The sequence below is a fragment of the Cyanidioschyzon merolae genome, chromosome 1 (assembly GCF_000091205.1).
Source record: "Cyanidioschyzon merolae strain 10D DNA, chromosome 1, complete genome".
Lineage (NCBI taxonomy): Eukaryota > Rhodophyta > Bangiophyceae > Cyanidiales > Cyanidiaceae > Cyanidioschyzon > Cyanidioschyzon merolae.
Window position 1 is genome coordinate 11,660 of NC_010127.1, and position 22,045 is coordinate 33,704.

Here is a 22,045-nt window from a genome sequence, read left to right on the forward strand (position 1 = left end):
AGAAGCAAATGGGGGAGGCCCCACGTCGAAGGCGGCAAGAAAGACAACTGGACAACGAGATGGTGGTTAAAGGCTGTCTTCTTAAAAATATCAAAGATTCCTAGAGGGAAAAGTTGGTAGACGCTATCAAAACACGTGTCGACTCGTACTCCAAGAGCATTTTCAAGGCGTCGTCAGGACCGATGCATTTGGCGGGGGAGATGTATCGCGACGTGACGCACATCGAAACGGTCGAGATTCCAGACGAGTTTTTCGACGTGACCTTTATTCGTCACCTGATGCTTGGTACAGAGGAAGCGCGGATGGAAAATGAGCGGGTGCACGCCCTCCACGAAAAATATCCCTCTTACAGCTTCGCGGGTACTCGAAACAAGGGGGACTGGAGTATTTACGACTATGGGGCGATGAAGTACCTCACGAATCTGAAGCAACATTTGACAACGAACCTCGAATGTTTCATGATACGCGCCGTGGTTGCACTCTACCCGGACATCTCTCGCAAAGGAAAATCGGCGATTATCAATGGCATCAAGAACGATCGCAAGCATGAAGATGAGATCGAATTCGTCGGAGAGAAGGCGACAAACGAGAGCACAAAAGAAGCTTCTGTGATCCGTAAGGCTAGAGAAGAGCACCGAGCACTCTTGGGTTGGCGAATCCAACAGAAAAGATATCAGAGTTGAAAAAAGATAAGGAAAGATACTATCGCCTCGTCCTGCGCTATTTCGTGTTTTTGGATCGTGAACTCAAACGCAAGGCGGAGATGAAGCTGAGTGGGGAAAAAATGAAGAGTGCGAGAGACGGACGGCTCTCCTAATGGGGAAGCGCTTCAAACAGTGGTTCCGTTGTGGAACATCAAGTCACATTTTGTGACTATCGATTCCAGAATCCTTCACGGCATCATGAAGTAGAACCGTCCGGATTTCAGTGTCAGCAGAGACGATTTCTCCGGTGAAAATCGGGAAACGTACTGGAAGAATATCTTCGTTTCCGAACGTCTCAAAGTGAGCAAACAAAAGGTATTTATTGGGATGATCGAAACCTATGGAGTAGCCATGTGTGTACACGATCGGCGCTTGAAGACAGATCGGACAGTTTCGTCCTCGGCTTCGCCCGCGACGAAGGATGAAGATGAGAAGAAGGCGGATCTTGCGACGCAGAAAGTGCACGAGAACAACATTGTCGTTGGTGCGGACCCCGGAAACACAAATATCATAAATATCGCAGCACCCAAGGGTGCGGAAGATCGCAATGACGGCAACTTTCGTCGGAAACACATGCGCCTTTTGAGGTTCTCGAGAGCGAGACACTATCTAGAATCCGGTATAATGAAGGCAAGGAAGAGGATTGACACGTGGAATGCAGGAGTGAAGGATCAGTTGGAAGCTTTGAACAAGGTGACGAGCTGAGGAGCGGACTTTGAAGTTTTTTGAAATTCATGGAAGCTCACGTTGCTCATTGGGAGACACTGTGGAAAAAGTATACCAAGCCCCGATGGGCCCGTCTGCGCACGAGTCTATAATGCGTGAAGCAGCGTGCATTTGACAACTTTTCCAATTATTTGAACGCCCTAAAAGAGGATGAGGGTCAGAAGCTCGTTGTAGCGTACGGAGCAGGGCGCTGGATGACCCAAAAAGCGACTGCGCCAGCTCCGTCAGCATGAAAGAACAAGGTGTGCGCAAGGCGTTTTGTTCCGAAACCGATAGATGAGTTTCGAACACCGTATACACACCATGAACTAGGCTGTACACTTCAAAGGGTCGTGATGGAAAAGTGCCTGCGGAGCCCTGAGGGTACAAAAAGTACGGAGCGTTGACGGAACAGCAAATGGAAAGCGGGCGAAAGTTCGAGGAATGCTTGCACTAGTGAGTACCGTAAATAGCAAGGAACGTGTGGAGTTTGTGAACCGAGACTTTAACTCTGCCATCAATATCAGACGGTGTGCAGTGATGTGGAAGAAACTTCCAAAGTTGACAAGAGAGAATTTTGTTGGGCAAACTCTCAAACTCGGACTATATGAGAAAAGAATGGAACCAGTAGTAGGAGGCCGGCCGAGAGCCTGGGAGGCTTCTGCACGTCAGTTGGGAACGTCTTGTCCAGAACGGATTCCTCGCCACTACTGTACACCGCGGGCGTCGTTCGACTTTTGGAAAGTGTTCGGTGTCAGGGGTGCCCACTCTAGACAACAACGATCGCGTGAACAGTTCATGTCCGTTGTGCAAGCATGGAGTCGCTTCAAGAGCTGGGCGCTGGGCCCGACTGGCCTGAAAACAACGCACGCTTGGGGGCCTATCTCGAACGCTGGTTTACCTTTGGCAGGTTTCGCAGACATTACGAAACCCCCCGAGAGTATCAGCGAAAACATGACGGCCGCTATGTGCATCTATTCGCTTCTTTTCATGCGGTTCGCGTGGCGAGTACAGCCGCGGAACTATCTACTCTTCGCCGTTCACTTCAGCAACGAGCTGATTCAGGCTTACCACTTGCAACGTATTTTGGGAGGATACGACTTTTACGCCGGAAAGTACGCCACTGCAGAACGGGCCAAGTCTGAGGCTGTTCCGTCACCGTCGTCGTAGAACTCCCTGCAGATCCCCCGGAAGCATTCCGTTGGTTACCGTCATAAGCGGACGTGTTGTTGCCATATGGGAGCGAGACGCGGTGTCGTAAGCCTTGACTTGAATCCGAAACTTCTTCGACTCTTGATAGCGCACGAAGGTATGGAGCACTGCTGAGTCGAGGCCGAGCACCGATGCGAAACCAGCTTTGCGTTCGATAACGCAGGGTCCGCGCATTGCGCTTCTATCCGAATAGGATCATTTCTTAAATTTTCCGGATACTTCTGCAGATGATGCAAAGCACCTGACAGGGACGCTCTCTTGCACGGCTAACGTACAATATCAGGATCGCAAAACGTTAGCAGCGTCATGCAGCATTCAGCCTTGCCCCGCGATCATTCAGCAGTCTTATGAGCTATCTGCAGCCCACTCGCCCAGATCAATAACTTGGGCATCTGGTGGAGCAGTTCCGCCGGATTCGAGGAATCGGTACCACCACAGCTGCAGTAATTCATAGGCCAAAAGTGTAATACCAAACTGCGGAGCTGATCTCGCCATACGGGGGCCAAATCCCTTCCAAAATGCCGTGCCACCTTCTTCTGCGTAAATATGTCGCACACAGTCCCACATGCCCCGGTAAACCTGAGACTGTGTGCCCCGATGCGCTTGCATCGTCGTCTTGACCACGTCAAATGGAGTTGTAACACCAGCAGCGATAGATCCGGCAATGATTCCAGCCAACAAACTGTTCTGCAGATGAAGGCTACTCCCTGGCAAGGGACCTGCATCCTTCGACGGCACAGCAGCTGCCCGCTCGAGCTCTGATGCTGCTTTCGACTCGAGCGAACCCAGATCAGCGCCCTGTCCGGACGGATTCTTCGAATGCCCATCGGACGAGCGCGTAAGACCAGCTGGTAATCGATCCCTCAATCTATAGTATAATGGAAAAAATATCGCCGCAAAGATGCTATCTCGAGCAAGGCACGGCACACTGCCGGTGTAGAGGCCGCGAATACCCAGCTCACGAACGACATCCAATAGGCCTTTCGGTTGCACCGAGGTAGCACCCATTGAGGAAGCGATTTCGCGCTGGAGGGCCAGTCGCACCATCAAAATTTCGCCAACATTCGTGAAAATAACTTGGGAGGCGCCTCCGCATGCACCGGCGCATACGTCTACTAGTAACTGCGCTGTGCTTGGCGAGAGGCCAGGACGAGCTTCTGCCAGCGCGGTTCTGTGTTCTATATCGCGTACCAGCGGCGACAGCGATGCCCGAATCGCGTCATTTACAGCAAGTTTAATGGCTTTCTCGGGCGCGACGCCGAGAATCTGCGGCACGACTCCTTGGAAAAGCCCCTGTACTCCGCGCGAATGAACAACTTTTCGGACGCAGTCCCATGCTCCCGTATACGACGTGCTGCCGACGCCAGGGGATCCACGGGCTCCCACAGTCCTCTTCTGGTACTGTAACTGCATCTTCACAAAGTTGATGGGATATGTGAAATAGGCGCCCACAGCACCGGCCACACCGCCGAGAAAAAAGTTTCGCAGCGACTCACCGAGCCACGGCGCTGGGAAGCCCCGCGCCAGCGTCTTCTCCGAGGTCGGTGCCAGGCCGATCACAGAGCTGTTGGCAGTCATTGCACAAAACCGACGCACGGTTACAGCAAGAGCCACTCAGCAGCCCTATAAGTGATGTCGCGTACAAGCCTGGGCAAGTGCCCGCCCGCCACAACTCCTGGCGTGCGGGAAGCGCGCTCTCCGGGGACGCCCGTTGAGCCGCAGCTGGCCCCCGAGTGCTTGCCGTTACCGCGTGTGGACTTGTTCGCTCGGCGGACGGACACTGCTCCAGTTGCTTTAAGGTTCCGTACCCTCCGTGCCCTGGACTAGGAGAGCGCGACCTCTGAAACCCCGTACGCTCAGTACACAAACTTGACAGCGCGACTGCGCTTTTTGTGTTGCTATACGTAACGTCCTAGACGCGTTGGCGTTGCGGCCAGCGCGAGGTACCGCTGGCGTCCAGGTGTCGCGGAATTGTGTACAGCGTCTATGAACATTCATGTAAGAATAAACTGGAAAGCTCAAGTTAACGATCTCATTCGTCGAGAAAAAAGGTTCAGTTCTTGTTCTATTGTTATCGAAACCTCTGTTCGCGAGCTCTTTTCGTGACTGGTTTCTTTTCTTCTGTTTATCTCTGGCTTCCCATACGCCGGTGTCTCTTCTCCGTTCAAGTCCAAGATGAACGGTTGAAAGACGCAGATGACAGCATCAATGAAAGGTTTCAGATACTTGTTGTTGTTGTTGTTTTTGTTGCTGCTGTTGTCGACGCATTTCATGTGCATGCGGAAGCTGCGATCCACGCTCCACTTTCCATTTTCATCTTCTTCGCATAGTGCCTCGATGCGCTCTTTGCAGCGATCACACTAGAATATGATAACAGATTCCAGTATGTCGACAGCGGTCTACCTACGACCGCTGTCGGATAGCTCGTGAACACTTGCCGCATCCCTCGGTACATGCCGCTGACGGATACAGAACGCTGGCCTCGGCAACCGCCTCCGTTTCGGCACCCGGTCGCATACCCTCTAATCAAAGACTGTGCTGCGCGAATCCATTGGCTTGTGCACGCTCTTCTGTACACGCTAGCACATACTGTTGCATTCAAGAGAGGATTTGCGCTAAGCAACGTCGTCCACGGTGAAGTATGTATCGGAATGAAAATCCACGCTAAAGAACAGATCGAGAAATTTCGATCCGTCTTGGCTGCTGTCGAGCAAAGTGGTGACGCATTCTCCATTGAAAGCGATCACTGCAAGAGCTCAACGCCGAGTCCATGACTCTTTCCCGTGCAAACAGAAGAGACGGGAGCCTTATAGAGCATACTCCCTGACAAGTCTCTTTTTGCTAAAGAATGCGGCTTCGTCTGTGCCAATGTGGAAATGAGGATTTGTATTTCGAGGGGGGCTAGCTCCGGTTTCTGACATGTCCAGTGATTTTTCGAGATGAGCTCTTGATCAGGTCGTCAACGAAGAACCTCGAGTAGCGTTTGCATGTCCATCTGATGGCGCCAAGTAATGTGCCAAAGAGATGCCCGGAAACAGCAAGACTGAATAATTGAAAAATATCTGAATCGAGCATACAACATACACGTATGGAGAGCAGAAGAAAGGAGGCTTATACGCATGGATTGCCAAAAATGATTTGATCTAGTTCACGGACCTCTGCTGAAGGGCATTGCGAATCATCTTGATTCCAGTGACATACCGAATGCAAGCGGCAGAGCGTCGAAAGAGCCACACCCAAACACGATCGTGCATCCGAAACCCACGTATGAATCGGTAATTCTTTATCGCTGCACTTTAGATATCAATGCTGTTGGTATGAAACAAGTTCGGGAGGAAAAGTCCAGATCTATGAACAGAGCGACTCGTCCCACGTTCCATTTGCATCCCACCCGGGTGGAGCGCTTCATCGTCGATTTCCCAGGGCGCGTCACAAACTCAGCCATTATAGAATTTTGTGCAAATTTATGAAGATAAAACCCTCACGCAAGTGTGGCGAGCGCGCGTCCAGCATGCCATACCAGTAAGCGCATCCGTTTGCCTGCTCGCGCCGATACCTTCATACATGGGTTCAGTCGACTTACCCAGAAAGAGACCCGGTCGCCACGTTCCCGTCGGTATGCGTCCAAGTTGTGCAGCCCGAACGCCAACCGCGACACGTCATTCGCATGCGTACTCAGACAAATATCGATGCCAAGCGCCCAGCTGCATATGCGCGTGACCGGCTGGACGCAGCGCACCCCTAGGCTTCTTCTCGCGTACCCAAGGCCGGTCCGTAATCGAGATTCGCATGTTCGTGCCTATCCCCGTTCACATAACGTACCGAAACGAAGAAACGCTTGATCCATGAACAAGGTGCCGGTCCGCGGAACGGTGACGGTCCGAGCGAACGCGCGGGTCGCGAACCGGTTTGCCTTGCACTTAGTCCGGTACCAATTAATGGACATGAATTTCGCTTGCAAAAAATCCACCTCGATGCATGATAAAAGCCCTTAACTTCTCTTCTGAACGACGACACATGCCACGGCTGTGGCGCTCCATATCTGCGAATGCAGGCTCTGCGTGCGATCACTCCGCAACCACAGCACACCGCGTATAACAGTCTCAGTCGCTAACGGTGAACAGTGCGAATAGCGACTGCGCCTGTCCAACGCTGCCGTGTACATCGCACCGCCCATAGAGGCGTTCGCGACCGATCGCCCCTTCATAGCGGAGACGTTTCGAATTGCTGCATGATCCGTTCGCATCAAGTCGTAGCATCCACGCTAGACTTCAGATCGCATCGCCCAGATACCAATCCGTGGAACTATTCGAGTCCTCCGCATGCTGCCGAGCTCGATTAGTACTGTGAACGCGCGCTGCAGTCGCTGCACGCTGGTCCATTTCAAAGGCGGGATAGACGCCTTTGGGGTACGATAGTTTGCCGACCTCTCGAGCAGGGACCCCGCTGACAATCGTGTACGGCGGCACGTCCTTGAGTACCACCGAACTGGCCGTGATTTGAGCTCCATCGCCGATGCGAATATTCCCTAGAACCGTCGCACCAGCACCCAAAAGCACGCCACGGCCGACTTTAGGATGACGATCGCCAGCCTCTTTGCCGGTTCCACCAAGCGTGACGTTGTGCAGCATCGACACATCATTGCCCACAACAGCGGTTTCGCCAATAACAATGCCTGTCGCGTGGTCGATCATAACACCACTTCCGATCCGCGCTGCGGGGTGAATATCGACCGCGAAACACTTTGAGATCTCGCTCTGAAGAAAGAGTGCCAGAACTTTGCGATCCTGGCGCCAGAGCAGGTGTGCCAGTCGATAGGCCTGCAACGCAGCATAGCCCTTGCTATACATGAGCACCGCTACACAGTGTTTCATAGCGGGATCGCGGCGCACAACAGCGAGAAGATCCGCACGTATCGCCTCCCTATACGACTTGTCTTGATAAAGTGCGTCACGAAAAAGCTTCACGTATTGGGTTGCCTGAAAGAACGGTGAAGCAAGCTCATTCGCCAGATGAAAAGCCAGCGTATCCTCCAAGCATCGGTGGTTAAGTACCGTTGCGTATAGCGAGCTCGCAAGCTGCGGCTCGTTTGCAGCCCCTATCTCTGCCTCTCGTCGAACGAGTTCCCAAACCGGGTCGCTCGAGTAGGTAAGCGTTCGAACCATATCGTCAACGGAAATCACAGGACCGAAACCTCCACCGATCTGCGGTGGTGACCCCAGCGGCCAGACAACTCTAGCCCCAACTGCAGCGCTGCGCGACGTTTCAGAACGTGTATCCGTTATGTGCTCGATGGCGGAATCGCGTGCCTCGGAAACGCCATCGTTGCTGGAACGGCCATGGCCCCGAACGTGCTGCAGGCGAGCGCTGCGCAGCGGACACTGCCCCCTGGAACGCACCCGTTTCCGAACAGACTGCAGCGCTCTGTGCGAAGGGTGCACACGCAGCGTTTGATACAATCTACCTGTTGTTGCGAACATGTGCCACAGCGCAGTAGACGACTACGGACTCAGTGCTCCGACTCCATAGATCGAGTAACACAAGCACTGGGCACCTTTCCGCGCCTCCGCGCTATCCAGGGACACGGCATCGATGCGTGCTGCGCATTGATGTCCAATACATACATGAATATACATATTCCTCCCATGTAGTTCGGAGGCTAGACGGCTGTCGCTATCCAGGGATACGGCATCGATGCGTGCTGCGCATTGATGTCCAATACATACATGAATATACATATTCCTCCCATGTATTTCGGAGGCTAGACGGCTGTCGCTATCCAGGGATACGGCATCGATGCGTGCTGCGCATTGATGTCCAATACATACATGAATATACATATTCCTCCCATGTATTTCGGAGGCTAGACGGCTGTCGCTATCCAGGGATACGGCATCGATGGGTGCTGCGCATTGATGTCCAATACATACATGCATATACATATTCCTCCCATGTATTTCGGAGGCTAGACGGCTGTCGCTATCCAGGGACACGGCATCGATGCGTGCTGCGCATTGATGTCCAATACATACATGAATATACATATTCCTCCCATGTAGTTCGGAGGCTAGACGGCTGTCGCTATCCAGGGATACGGCATCGATGCGTGCTGCGCATTGATGTCCAATACATACATGAATATACATATTCCTCCCATGTATTTCGGAGGCTAGACGGCTGTCGCAATCCAGGGATACGGCATCGATGCGTGCTGCGCATTGATGTCCAATACATACATGAATATACATATTCCTCCCATGTAGTTCGGAGGCTAGACGGCTGTCGCTATCCAGGGATACGGCATCGATGCGTGCTGCGCATTGATGTCCAATACATACATGAATATACATATTCCTCCCATGTATTTCGGAGGCTAGACGGCTGTCGCTATCCAGGGATACGGCATCGATGGGTGCTGCGCATTGATGTCCAATACATACATGAATATACATATTCCTCCCATGTAGTTCGGAGGCTAGACGGCTGTCGCTATCCAGGGATACGGCATCGATGCGTGCTGCGCATTGATGTCCAATACATACATGAATATACATATTCCTCCCATGTATTTCGGAGGCTAAACGGCCTGTGCTGGCAGCGCTACGCGGCGACTGTGTCGCACAGCCGATGTACGGGCAGCAGGATTCCAGGGACGTGTCAGCAATTGGTTTGGCTGGGCGATGGACCTCAGCGCTTTCACAGAAAAGACCGGGTATAGCGTCAGCATCATCGTAAACGGCTGGCGATGACGGAGTTTGGCATGTGGTGCGCTCGTGCCGCCTGCGTTGCCCGTGCGGTTCATATTCGCGGGTAGTGCACGCGGTGGATGGAAGCGCTAGGTTGCTAGGTGCCCAGCCTCTGCAACAAGCTGCAACGTGTCCCAAGTACGGTCTCGTTTCGGGACAAGCGTCTGGGAGATAGCCAATGGAATCAATACGTGAGGCACCATGTCGCGCTTTGCTCTCGAAATGAACGAGCTCGGAGCGATAGCGGAGAGAGGGCCTAAGAACCCGATGCTGGCTTCGCGGCCGAAGTAGTAGAAAATGCGAAAGCGCATTGTCTTGGTCGGTTCACGCGATCTAGATTTGGTCTTTCGGCAAGTGCATGATGCCAAGATGCGGTACACTCGGACCGTGAGCATATGTCGACGAACCACAAGAATGAGCGGTGAATTTCGTGAGCGCTTCCCCATCGGCAATATCAAGCGCTAGCGAGTTGCTGGCTCTTGTGCATCTCTCAGTTTAAGCTGCATCCTGCGGACATGCATCCAATCGCTGTTGTTCAGAGAGGCGGCGCTCTGCCCGTAGACGCGGCATCTGTGCAGTGTGATACATCTGTGGCCACCTAGCAGACGCATGGACGACAGCGTCGCGTCGTCTACCCGGTGCTTGCGGGTCCAGGGCGCTGCGGCGAAGGCATCGTAGGTGTCCAAAAAGCCGCTGCCGGGGCAAGGCGGAGATCACCCTGACTACCGCCAGGATCCGACTTGACGGCACCCGCAGGACTTTCGCTGCTTTCGATTCCCGGTTTCAGACTACGTGAGCGATGCTAGCCGAAACCGTATCCTGTGACGAAAAAGATGATCGCGCTCAGATCTGTTTTACACATCAGATCTATGTATCCTTAAGAAGGGCGCTTTGCTCCGCATTCATTCGTGGGATGACATTGCGTTACAGATTCGACAATGAACCGCACGGCCTAACCTACATGGATCTTAACGTCCTAAAAATATCACCGAGACGTATGAGGAAGACCCAGGAGACCCGTTGCAACCAGGGACCAACGAAAACTTGGGGATACCCTCGGCCGTTGCAGTGAAGTGCACAAACGCTACTCTGGGATCGTCAGCATGACTTTCACTGCACCATTCGCGGCAGTGCGAGCTGTTTCAAATGCAGCTTCGAGGCTGGACTCCTCCAGGCCCATAAAACGATGTGTTATGAGCGGTTTCACATTCACCCGGCCCGAGGCTAGCAAAGCGATACACGTCGGATAAGTGTTGCTGTACCGGAAGACGCCGAAGATGTCAATCTCTCGACTCGAAGCATCAACAAGCGGGACATGCATCGCACTAGACCCCATGCCAACCAGACAAATACGTCCACCAGGCCGAACGACGTGCATCGCCAGTCGCATGGTCGACTCGAGCCCCGCGCAGTCTAAAGCGATGTCCGCTTGAGCGCCATCTAATGCTTGTTGCACAACCAGGGCAGCGTCGTGCTCGTCGAGATCACGGGTATTGATGACGGCATCGGCACCGGCATGCGTTTCAGCGAATGCCAACCGGCGATCATCAATATCGGTGACAACGATGATAGAGGCACCAAACGCTTTGGCAACCATGCAGTTTAGTAAACCGATCGGTCCAGCACCCAAAACAAGCACTAGGGAGCCTATCGTCGTTCCTGCACGTCGGTTTGCGTGTACTGCAACGCTCAGTGGCTCGCACATTGCACCCTCTTCGAGTGATACGGACTCGGGTAGGCGGTAGCACCAGGCGGCGGGATGGCAGACGTAGCGCGCCAGCGAGCCGTCTACAGGCGGTGTTGCAAAAAACTTAATGTTCGGACAGAGGTTGTAGCGACCCTCGCGACAGCGTTGACACTGTAAACAGGGAACGCCAGGTTCGAGCGCGACGCGGTCACCAACTTGGAGGCTCGTAACGCCCGCACCAAGCGCCTCAACGACGCCCGCCGACTCGTGGCCGATGATCATCGGATCGTGGAGACGAAACGGGCCACAACTTCCGTGCCACCAGTAGTGCACGTCCGAACCACAGATACCTACGCAACGCATCTGGAGGCGTACCTCTCCAGGTGCTGGCGCTGGCACGCTCCGGAGCATGACGCGAAGCTCGCGCGGTCGCACCAGTACTCCACACGGGTTCGCCTTCTCGTTGAGAACCGAACCCGCATCCGACTCTTCTAATTCGGTCTCCATTTCACTCATCACACCTAAGCAACACCTGATTTCGCCGGGAAACCTACCAGGCGGGTACCTGGTTCTCAAGAGACCAGCGAACAACGACGAAACGTTTCGTTTGAACCTCCTCACGCTACAGACGCATCGCAGCGTGACGTCACTGCGGACGTGCTTTTTGCGTAGCGACTCGCGCGGCTACCCGTAGTAGGTGTCTTCTGGTGCGATATTCTCAGGATGCGACGTCTATACCATTAAACGTATTCCGTCATATGAGATTACAGAAAAAAATAAATGAAAAGATGCTTCTCTGGTGTTGCGGCAGCGCCCTGGGGATAGCACTGGCCTCGCCTACCATGCTTTGCACGCTTGCTCATGAGCAGAAGCGCGAATAGGTCGTAGTCTCCAGGTGACACCGCAGCAATACGCACACTGAGCGTTGCAACGCTGATCACACACGAGTTGCTACGGCTGATGCCTGCTATCATCGCCAGCCTGTTTCTGGAATCAAAGTGGCTCTTGTCGACTCAATCGGCAGAAACGGTGTCAAAATCGTTCATGTCGGTAAAGCGCCCTGGGATTTCATCGAGACTGAACGCGGAGCAGCAGCCCAGCGACGGCACTTTGTATGATGTGAGTGCCAGGGTCTAGGATACTTGAGTCTCTGTGGGCTCGTGATTCGAGCGACATTCACCACTGTGATATGTCGTGTGCTGAGCGGAGCTCGTGGAGCAGCACGCTTGCAGGTCCAGCTGTGTGCATGTGCGATGCAGTGAGACGTGCCGCTGGAGCCGAAACTGCTCAGCGCTGCTTGGGGATCGGATCCTATTTTCTGGACAGGTACGATAAATTTCGCTGGGCATGCTCAGAGATGCACGAGTGCGACATGTGCGCAATGAAGAGACCATTGAATCCCTTTCGAGGCTTCCTCTTTTCATACGGTAAGGACTAGTCCGCCTGATGCGCGATAGAGCTCGATCGATCCAGGAACAGAGGGTGCGGTGAACGCCCGCAGCTTACGGCTGCCGCTTGTTACGGTGCTTCACCCCTTTCAGAATAAAATGGAACAGGTCTTCGAGCATCCGTGCATGCAGTATAGTTTGGGTCTCTTGCTAAGGCCAAGACCACGAGCCTTTGCAGGCCTTTTCCGTGACTGGTGCCTTTTCCTGTCCCGCATCTACGGCTTCACACAGGCCGGTCTCTCGTTTCCCTTCAGCTCTGCTATCTGTGATCAAGTGGTGTTGTTCGCGACGTTTAAGCCCGGATTTCGTTGTGCCTGGTAGTTGCCGACGCATCTGATGCAAACATGATATTCGTGATATGCGCGTCGCTTGCCACTTTTATCTACGTTGTACCCAGTCTCTGTGTACCTTAGGCAGCGGTGACAATCGTTCCGTAGATAGCTGTTTTCCTGTGTCCACAGCATCTTCTCAGTCACCGAGGACCGTCCTGTAGCGCATGAACACTTGTTTCATCGCTCGGAACGTGCCCTTGACGATTACAGAAGCATCCTCTCCGTGCCATTCTCTGTTTCCGTTCTCGGTGGCATGCCCTACGATCACGGTCTTCTTCTGGGCGTTCTCACTGGTGAGTACGTTGATCAACGCCCGCTCGAGCACGAGATGTTCCAATCGACCTCGAATTACTTGAGCGCGACTTTATCCACACTGAAACACTGCCAGAATTCGAGTTCTGGCCGCAGTACAAGTCAGGAACTTTTGATCCGTTTACGCTAGCTTTGTGAAAAGCGGAATCGAACTCGACACTGGAAGCGATTAATGCGATGCATCATGCTGGAGACTTATACCCTTTTCGATGCAAACAGAAGAGACGGGTAGTCTCTAGCAGCATATCCACCGAAGAGTATCATGCGGGGGTCGAATATAGCTTTGTCGATTCCAATAAAAAAGAAGAGATTTGTCTCCCGAATGAAAACTATCGTTGGATGCGACAAGTTCAGCCAATAGCGGTCACGAGCTAGTGAATAAACCGTGGAGGGATGATGTCGAGTAGTTTGCTCGTAAATCCAGCAGTACCATTCTCTTCAAGTTTGTTTTCGCTTGGGGCATGACGATCGAAAACCTGATGCATACGTGATTCGACAATATTGTACGAAAGAAAAGGAGAAGCGTGGACGCTTGCATGTATGAACTGGAAAATCTTATCTGGTATTTTATGAGGTCCCGCTCGAGTGCCTGTTGAATCAGCATGATGGCGGTGGCATGACCTCCATTCCCGTGGCAGATACCCTCATTAGTATCAGTCGGAAAACACAACCGAAAATCGTTAAACAACCTACGACGCAGTTATTTCGTACCACTGCACTCCCAGCATCAACACCGTTCATCTAAAAATGTTCCGAAGAATACAAAAAAAAACAAGAACAGAATATATCATTCAGAGTTCCTGACATGGGTGTGGATACGCCGCTGCCGCCACACTCGTTGTTCACAGGTAGGGCGGCTTCATGGTGCTTGCGCAAGTAGCTTATAGGGACGTGAACTTTTTGACACAAGCAGCGGTTGCGTTTGCGCAACCAGGCACTTAAGCCACGTGGTTTGCTTGCCCCAGAGGCGCCCGTTGGCCTGGTGTTTTATGAACAAGGCACCAGTCGCTGGCAGGGGAAACGAGCTTTATCACGTGGTACGCGTGTGCTGTTTGGATGTGTTTCCACGTTTGTGTCGCACGACTACACAACCGAAGCCTTTGACTTTACCAGTTTGCGTAGTACCTTCTGGGTATACCGCTCCGCGCAGCGAGAGCACGCTTTCGGGAGCTTCACGCCTTGAACGGCACCCGTATGGCAAGACGAACACTACACGTCAGAAAACCCGCGAGCTAGAAGCAAGTGCACCGTGCCGTGTTCGTTGTAGGTTGAGGTGAACGCACAGAAGCGAGCCCGGTGATTGCTCCAGAGCCCCGCTTCAAGCAATTATCGTGTCGCAGAGCGCTGCAGGTCGCATACACGTGGGTCTCGTCAATAGCTCCGGGCTCGACGCTGCCGCAACATCTGCTTTTGCTCAGAGTGCCTGTCGGGTATACCTGCAACGCTCAACGTCTGTCTCCATGGATGCGGCTCTAGGCGCACTGCCACCCGGTCGCACGGGTCGCGTGCTGCTCTTGGACCCCGCCGCAACCGACACTTTCTCACTCTACGCCGAAACGATACCAGCCTGGCCCGCGGCATGGCACGTTTCGTACTGTGCAGTGTTGGGAAAACGCCCCAGCAGCTGGAGCGTCCCCACAGATTACCACGCTAATCGCAACGGTTTGCAGATTGCAGCACTTCTGCATGCGAGCAACGCCCGTGCAGTGACCTGGCTGCTCGAGTGGCTGGAAGATATTGGTGCGAAGGCAGCAGCACCACCGCTGCTGAGTCACAAACCCGCTGCACACCATCAAAGAGAAGCGGCATATGGGCAGATGCCAGCGGCAGCGCAAACTGCGCAGCCACAACATCGAGTCGTGTTCACTCCATGGATCTCGGAGAGCGCATTGCGTCGTCTCGCCAAAGCTGGATGGTTGAAAAACTGCTCCATTGGACTGCTGGAACCGCGATTCCATCGAGTGAGCCCAACATTGCTGACCCTAGGCTGGGTATCGCTAACGTCACTATCGCACGCGTTTACCTACCAGTGCGATTATGCACAGGCGCTTGTGCGCGCACTTGGCTCTCTCGGGTATGCGTGGGAAGAGATACGAGCCCTGGGATCATTCTCTGAGAAGGTCGCCGAACAACTAGCCAGTGAATATGTCGATCAGCACCACACAGAGCGGCCACTTGAAGCGCGTAGCGCTCCGGAGACGTGTACTGAATCGGAAGCGGCAACAGCAACAGCAACAGCGGGTACAGATGCTGCGACAATCACTTGCACTGCCCACGTTGCCGATACCTCTCCCACTGACAGTACGCCTGATTCAATGCGAGATGTTTCGCGTGTCTCGGCCACGGCTTGGCAACATCCTCGCGTAACGCGCTCAACACTTCACTCTTACACAGCGGCATCAAATGAGGTTGCACCTGATCACCCGTACCGTTCAGTGCGTTCATCACTGAGACATGACATCGGAGACTTGCTGACGCCCCGGGATGGGGTCCTGGAGCCGTGGCAACTGCTCGGTCACGGGTCGCTAGCAGACACCACCGGGCACCACAGTGCCCATGGACAAGATGCAGTCGACGCCAGCACGAAGCGCACGGCGGCTTGTTTCCGCCTCCCGGACCCGGCGCTACGCCACAACGGTACTGCCACTGCATGCGAACAGCAGCCACGAGGCCGCCTCGTTCTCCTCGATCGATGGTTAGATCCTATTACCCCGCTGCTCACGCCGATCACCGTGGAAGGCCTGGCGTACGAAATCTACAGGGAGCCGTTTTGGAAGCGCTGGCAATCGACAGAGCTCCAGTCCGGCACTGCGTTTCAACAGCAGCTCCAGGAACATGCGAAACGCATTCGTAGTGACCTGCATGCGGCTGCTCTAGCCGAAGCGAGCACTCCTGCTGCAACGGAGACCACTTCGTTTCGTCAGCGAGTGCAAACGATCTGTCGAGCGCCGTTTTTCGAGGCTACCGCTAAAATTGGCGAATGGGCTCGTCAGCTGAAGCGTTTTTCAGAGACGCGTCCCGATCCCAAGGAAGCCTCTATGGACGAAATGACCGCCTATGTTCGAGCGTTGCGCCACAACCAAGCAGAGCAGGCCGTGGTGTCTGCGCTCTTGCACATCGTCGAGCGTTTGAGTGCCGAAACCTTCGATCAGGCCTATTTTCGGGAGCTGCTCTCCCTAGAGCGCGATCTCCTGACTGGCGAAGCGGAACGCCGCAGCGCTTCAGAGTCCGTTGCTGCACGCCTGGAGCGCCTACTGGCGGCGGTAGCTGCAGCTCCAGCTGACAGCTGGCTCGCTGACACTGCAGTCTTCTGGCGGCTCGTCCTGCTGCACGGTCTCTGCACCGGTTCTGATGAACTGCTTGATCGCTATCCGAGTCTGCTGCATACTGCTGTATGTTGCTATGGACTCCAGCAATTGCGTTTGGACTGGCAGGCGCTCTGCGAATCTGACCTTTTAGCGCCCCTGACGCGTCGCCTCCAAGGTTTGCGGCACGGGGCTGGTTTTCTAGCCGCCAGCAACTTTGACTGGCCGCTCCTTCGAGAGGTGCTGGAGCTCACGGCAGTCGAACCGAGCGTGATGGACGCATACGCGGGGTATTTGCCGCTCAGTGCCGCCTTAGCTGTAGTCGCTTGCGATGGGAAGCGCTCGAGCCGCCATTCTGCAATGTCGCCGGCTCGAGAGCCGCGCAGCAAACCTCCCGGCCAAAGTGCAGACGTCATGGAGCGGCATGACGAAGACAGCAATCCCCACGTTAAAAGCGTTGAGCACCAGCTGAGCGACATGAACGCTACTTCCCGGATGGATGCGAGTCTGGGGCGATCTTCCCGTTCAGAGAATGAGGCCTCCATGCGTCACGAGCTGCAGACCCTAGAGGCGGATCGCTCTCTGCTCATTCTGCGTCAGACGCCTAATATCTTGCGCCCGGTACGTCCACGCGGATGGCATCACAGCGCTTTCGCCGAGCTTTGCCAGAGGGCGCTTCGATGCCGGAGTCGCCCGCTGCAGAGGCGGATTCCGCAGACGCCAAGGCAGCGGGCATCACGCTCGCCTCCGAGCACACAAAGCCCAACACCAGCCACCACGGAATGCATTGTCGTACTGGGTGGTTGTTCGCCAGTCGAAGCGCATTGCATAGCATCAACAGTGGCGCGCTGCAGGGGTAACGCGTGTGCTGTCCAGGTTCTGAGTACTGGTCTGTTTTCGAGTCGTGAGTGGCTCATCGCGGCCATCCACGACCACGATCGTCCGTCTTGGATGCATCCAGAGCCCTGAAGTGCCTCGATGCACCAGCCATTCTCGACGTGAACGTCGTGCTCATCATTGGGGTCTTCGGCGTCGTACACGCCACCGTTGCTGCAACAATGAATGGCAACTCTACAGCGATCTAACGTTGAGGTTGCGCGTTCAAGTCTCGGCCTGGTGCAGAGCCCTGCAGACTCCCCCTGGAGGACTCTGTTTTTGGAGGCGTACATACAGGCAGGTTCACGCTCGTCGAGCATCCGGCACATTGCGCTTGGCACCCAGAGGGTACTGTTCGGTGGGGATCGGAAGCCTCACGGGCTATGTGGTGATCAGTGCGACAACGACGCCCTCGATGATGCCTGTAGCCAATGTCGCAGTGGCAGCAACAACAGTGGTACGCGTGATCCAGGAACAACGACGCGTTGCGGTAATTTTTAGAGTTCCCTCGGTAACGTTTGCGCGGTATTGTGTTGGGAACTTCGCCCCGTTATCTGTGTTGAATTAGGCAGGCAGATTCCATGAGGCGACTCAAAGACCAAATGAGATTCCTGTTACATATATGTAGACGTTCTATGCGACCGAGGACGTGTGATCGTCACGGGTAGCGGACTCGGGGTGCTCTCGACATCATGCAGTGCCTGCCGAGATACTGCACTTCAGATAGGAGTCGTGGAACGTCTACCACAACCTCAGTCATATTCGAACACCATTCGCTATGCTATATGCGCTGTCCATACCATAGCTACCGAGAAAGCTCCTTGGTATCTGCAGGAGCTAGAGCCTCAACCCTAACAAAAAGTCCTACTGGATCGCCCGAAGATGACTGCGTAGTGCAGGAACACGTTTTCTTGTGCCGCTGGAGTGCGATAGCCCTAGATAGGCGGAACGTCGCCGTTTTGCTAGCTGTAAGTTCTGGTTACGCCGCTGGACCTAAATTTTTCGGGGAAATCGACTGCTTCAAACTTCGTAACGATACGTTCTCGAGGTCCATGTTTACCAATCTGATCCATGCGTCCTTAAATGGCGTCAAAACGTGCCGTCTCTCGCAACGCGTCACCTGGATCCGTTTCGGAGACTTTAAGTGAACGTTTGCCTTGTCATAAACGGCTCTCCCCCAGTGCTCCATTCACCACTTGTTTCCCTCTAGGCACTTGACACTGTCCGGCTGGGCAGGTACGTCGCACAACACCGACATGCTTGCAGGCCACGTACAGCAATTCGAGATAATTTTTATTCACCCCTGCTCTCTGGAATAGAAAGCTATTTCGCAGTGTTCAGCAGGTGATCGAAATCACGATACGATGCACTGCACTGATCGAAGACGAATTGTCTGTAGAGTATTTTATTTACTAAACATTGCAATCAGGACAACATTCCTGCTTCAAATCACCCATATCACAGTATTCAGATGGTTGTGGAACATTGAAAGCAAGAAGTATATGCGCTCCGTAACAAGAACCAATATTCTTGAGTACTCTTTGCGGTCAATGGTAGAGAACGACCCGTTGATCACCCTAGGGAAAGCACGAGCGACGATGGTAGCCGGCATGGGCGTCTCAGTTTTCCAGCAGCTTGTTTGCGTGGTCCTGAAAACGCTGGGGTATAGTCGCAAAAAATGAGTCCTAGTTCAATGACGGCCACTGTCTACCGAAATCACATCTACAGCAAAGTTCCTGGAATCTCACTATCGGTCTGATGTACAGGGATGTCATTGTTTTCTACAGTCGATGAGACTTGCTTCGAATGAAACGGTCAGAGCTTATGTGGATATTTGCGGAGCAGGGAGCCCGTTGTTTGTACGATCGATTTCGAAGAGAGCGATCATATCGTTATTTGGTCAAGCTGCAGTGGATTCAAGTGACGGCCTCAGTTTGGCTCGCAGAGGAGGCTCATACAGGAACACCATCCACTTTGTCGAATGGTTGAAGACTATCGCTTGGTGTCTGGCGACGTGTTTCTATTGATCAGAGTGAGATTTCAGCATCCCCGTCGCGTTCGAGCCTTTGCGGATTGTATCGGGGTAGAGCTGCTTTTCATTCTTCCGTACACTCTATGATTCAACCGCATTGAAAGAGTGATTTTAACCTTGAAACGCAAATGTTCCACCACTGGGCGGATCTCGCGAAGCGATCAGCACACGGTGACATACCAGGGACACATATCGCCTTTCTTCTGATAGTGCGTCTCCCCGCGGGAAGTCTCTTCCCGAAGGCCGTAAATGAGAGCGTCCATTTGAGGAAATAAAAAATCCGAGGCAAGGTATGGACATGGAAGTCGAGGATCCCCGAGGGCCGTCAACGCCGGCTGCCCGACAAGAACAAATGAAAAAAAACAACATCTTCTCGCTGACCGTCGAGCGAAGGAGAGCAAGTGACTGAGGCGAATAAGAAGTAGAGGGCAGATAGGCGAGAAAATGTATTTGCCCAGCGGGACGATGACGAGACGCTGGTGGCACAGAGGCCATGAGTTCGAAGAATCCTTGCTTGCACTGGTGCTTCATCCAGAGGCAATAAACCTATGGTTTTCGTGAATCGTGACTTCAGAGCTGCCCTCAAACTGAGACGGTGTGCGGTACAGAGTACGAGACCCGATGAGCTGACGCGATCCAACTTCCTGGGGCAGCCTCTCAGGCTCGGAGTCTACGTGGAAAAACTCAAATCGATAGCAGGAGGCAGGTCAAACAAGGCTGGAAGGCGTCTGGACACAGACACAACTACACACACACATGTGTATATCCATATCCGCTCGGTCATTATAGAACGTTTTCGTGGCATTGGATATCCATGCATCGCTGGTCGACGCTAGTTCAGGGTGCGGCGTTCCGCGAGCCGCTCGCAACCGGAAAAGTGTTTGCGTTCTCTGGTGCCAGCACGCTAACGATAGCATATGGGAAACGCTACAGCTCTATTCTACCTGGTATTTCTGGCCTGGATCCTGCTGCTTCATTTGCCGCTGTGGCTGCGCTTGTCACCACGTGAGGCGTCAGTATCAAGGGGGAACCTGACTGCGGAAGCGATCGAAACCCTCCAGTCGTACCTGCGCATCGACACTGCCCAGCCACAACCTCAGTACCGTAAGGCAGTTCGCTTCATCAAGCAGGCCTGCAAACGAGCTGGTCTTGAAGGTTTCCACCAGTTCTCGTTTCAGCGTGGTCGACTCGGGGCGGTCTGTAGTGTCCAGGGACGCGAGCCGCACCTTGGAGCGGTGGTGCTGAACTCGCACATTGACGTCGTGCCGGCCGAGTCGTCCGCCTGGCGCCTGGCGCCTCCTTTCTCAGCAGCTATTGTCGACGGAAACGTGGTCGCTAGGGGCTCACAAGATATGAAGACGCAAGGAGTGCAGTACCTGGAGGCGCTGCGTCGGCTACGCGCACAGGCCGGCGACAAGTGGCCTATGCGGCGAACGGTCCACGTGCTCTTTGTGCCGGATGAGGAGGTCGGTGGTCGCACGGGGATGGCTTCGCTGGTGAACTCCAGTCTATGGCGTGATACATTGCGCCCGGCAGTGCTGATCGACGAGTGTCTTCCCGAGACTCGCCTCGGTGTCTACAAAGTATGCTATGGCGAGAGACAGCCCTGGTGGATGACCATTCGAACGAGCCATCACACTGCGCATGGCGGAACGCTCCCCGCAGATACGGCGATTCAACGTCTTTTTGCGCTGTTAGACAACGTACTTGCGTATCGAGAGCAACAGCGCCTTGCTGTAGAGAGCCAGAGGAAAGCGCTGGGCGAGGTGCTTGGCGTCAATGTGGTCCACTGGGCCAGCAGCGGCAACGGGAACGCCACCAATGTCATCCCGAGTGATGCAGAAATCCGACTGGATATGCGCGTCCCGCCACATATGTCTGAACTGGAGGTACTTGCGCTGTTAGAGGAGTGGACACGAGGCTCGTGCAACTGGCACTCGCACAACGGCGAACTTTTGTGTGCGAATGCTACGTACCGTATCCAGTTCATTGATCGAGTCATTGCACCGTATCGCGAAGTGGTTGACGAGGCCGAGTCTATGCTCTATCGGGCGATTGCCATCGCAGGAAGAGCACGAAACATCAGTCTCGAACCGTTTGTGTTCCCCATGAGTACGGACTCGCGGTATGTGCGTCAGGCGGGTGTCCCAGCGTATGGTATCATGGCGCTGGACGGGGTCCTGCAGGGAGCGCAGTTACATCAGCCTGATGAGTCTGTGCCACTGACTGCGTTCGAGCGAGGTATTTCGTTTTACATGGAATTGGTGCGTCAACTCGCCGAGGAAGCGCACTGGGAAGCAACCGCAGACGTTGCGAACGTAACTGCCCGTCGGCATACTTCGGATGAACTGTAGCAGTGGTGCGGCATCGACGTCGTCGGTCGCATTATGGTGCGGATGTCCCGAATATGATCTTGAGTACCGCATTCGCGGTAGTAGCGAATCGCGGAATATCAGTATCGTTCCTGCAACCATTGCCCAGCAAATCCTTCCCAGTGTACCAGTACGGCGCTGTCGCCTTGGTGCAATGCTGAACACCACCGTACCCGTGCCAGGCTCCAGGCGGGAATCCAATGCCGTCTATCCCGGGGTACGGATTCATTGGCATCGAAAGCCTTGCACATCCCAGCACAATGCCAATAACGTGTACCAAACAATCACCTTAGACGCCCGCTCGAGACACAGCC

At 54.0% G+C, this 22,045-nt stretch overlaps 7 protein-coding genes across 7 annotated transcripts, besides 2 other annotated features; 3 read left to right on the plus strand and 4 right to left on the minus strand.

Moving 5' to 3' along the window:
• Positions 1 to 2,165: part of a sequence feature (repetitive element) that runs on past the window's edge.
• A 42-nt stretch (positions 2,166 to 2,207) lies between these two features.
• CYME_CMA004C (hypothetical protein, conserved) lies at positions 2,208 to 2,579 on the plus strand (the record flags this gene model as incomplete). The annotated part of the gene is made up of 1 exon (XM_005534958.1): positions 2,208 to 2,579. The coding sequence occupies one exon, from the start codon at positions 2,208 to 2,210 to the stop codon at positions 2,577 to 2,579; it is 372 nt and encodes a 123-aa protein (XP_005535015.1).
• Positions 2,580 to 2,966: 387 nt separating this feature from the next.
• CYME_CMA005C (calcium-binding mitochondrial carrier Aralar) lies at positions 2,967 to 4,199 on the minus strand (the record flags this gene model as incomplete). Its single annotated transcript, XM_005534959.1, has 1 exon — positions 2,967 to 4,199. The coding sequence occupies one exon, from the start codon at positions 4,197 to 4,199 to the stop codon at positions 2,967 to 2,969; it is 1,233 nt and encodes a 410-aa protein (XP_005535016.1).
• A 218-nt stretch (positions 4,200 to 4,417) lies between these two features.
• Positions 4,418 to 6,076: a sequence feature (possible transcribed region).
• Positions 6,077 to 6,892: 816 nt separating this feature from the next.
• On the minus strand, positions 6,893 to 8,101 carry CYME_CMA007C (serine acetyltransferase; the record flags this gene model as incomplete). The annotated part of the gene is made up of 1 exon (XM_005534960.1): positions 6,893 to 8,101. The coding sequence occupies one exon, from the start codon at positions 8,099 to 8,101 to the stop codon at positions 6,893 to 6,895; it is 1,209 nt and encodes a 402-aa protein (XP_005535017.1).
• Positions 8,102 to 8,122: 21 nt separating this feature from the next.
• On the minus strand, positions 8,123 to 9,175 carry CYME_CMA008C (ORF1050; the record flags this gene model as incomplete). Its single annotated transcript, XM_005534961.1, has 1 exon — positions 8,123 to 9,175. One exon carries the CDS (start codon positions 9,173 to 9,175, stop codon positions 8,123 to 8,125), a length of 1,053 nt encoding a protein of 350 aa, XP_005535018.1.
• A 1,276-nt stretch (positions 9,176 to 10,451) lies between these two features.
• Positions 10,452 to 11,570, minus strand: CYME_CMA009C (NAD-dependent sorbitol dehydrogenase; the record flags this gene model as incomplete). The annotated part of the gene is made up of 1 exon (XM_005534962.1): positions 10,452 to 11,570. One exon carries the CDS (start codon positions 11,568 to 11,570, stop codon positions 10,452 to 10,454), a length of 1,119 nt encoding a protein of 372 aa, XP_005535019.1.
• A 3,036-nt stretch (positions 11,571 to 14,606) lies between these two features.
• CYME_CMA010C (hypothetical protein) lies at positions 14,607 to 17,420 on the plus strand (the record flags this gene model as incomplete). The annotated part of the gene is made up of 1 exon (XM_005534963.1): positions 14,607 to 17,420. One exon carries the CDS (start codon positions 14,607 to 14,609, stop codon positions 17,418 to 17,420), a length of 2,814 nt encoding a protein of 937 aa, XP_005535020.1.
• Positions 17,421 to 20,276: 2,856 nt separating this feature from the next.
• Positions 20,277 to 21,713, plus strand: CYME_CMA011C (probable aminoacylase I; the record flags this gene model as incomplete). Its single annotated transcript, XM_005534964.1, has 1 exon — positions 20,277 to 21,713. The coding sequence occupies one exon, from the start codon at positions 20,277 to 20,279 to the stop codon at positions 21,711 to 21,713; it is 1,437 nt and encodes a 478-aa protein (XP_005535021.1).
• Between the last annotated feature and the right edge of the window lie 332 nt (positions 21,714 to 22,045).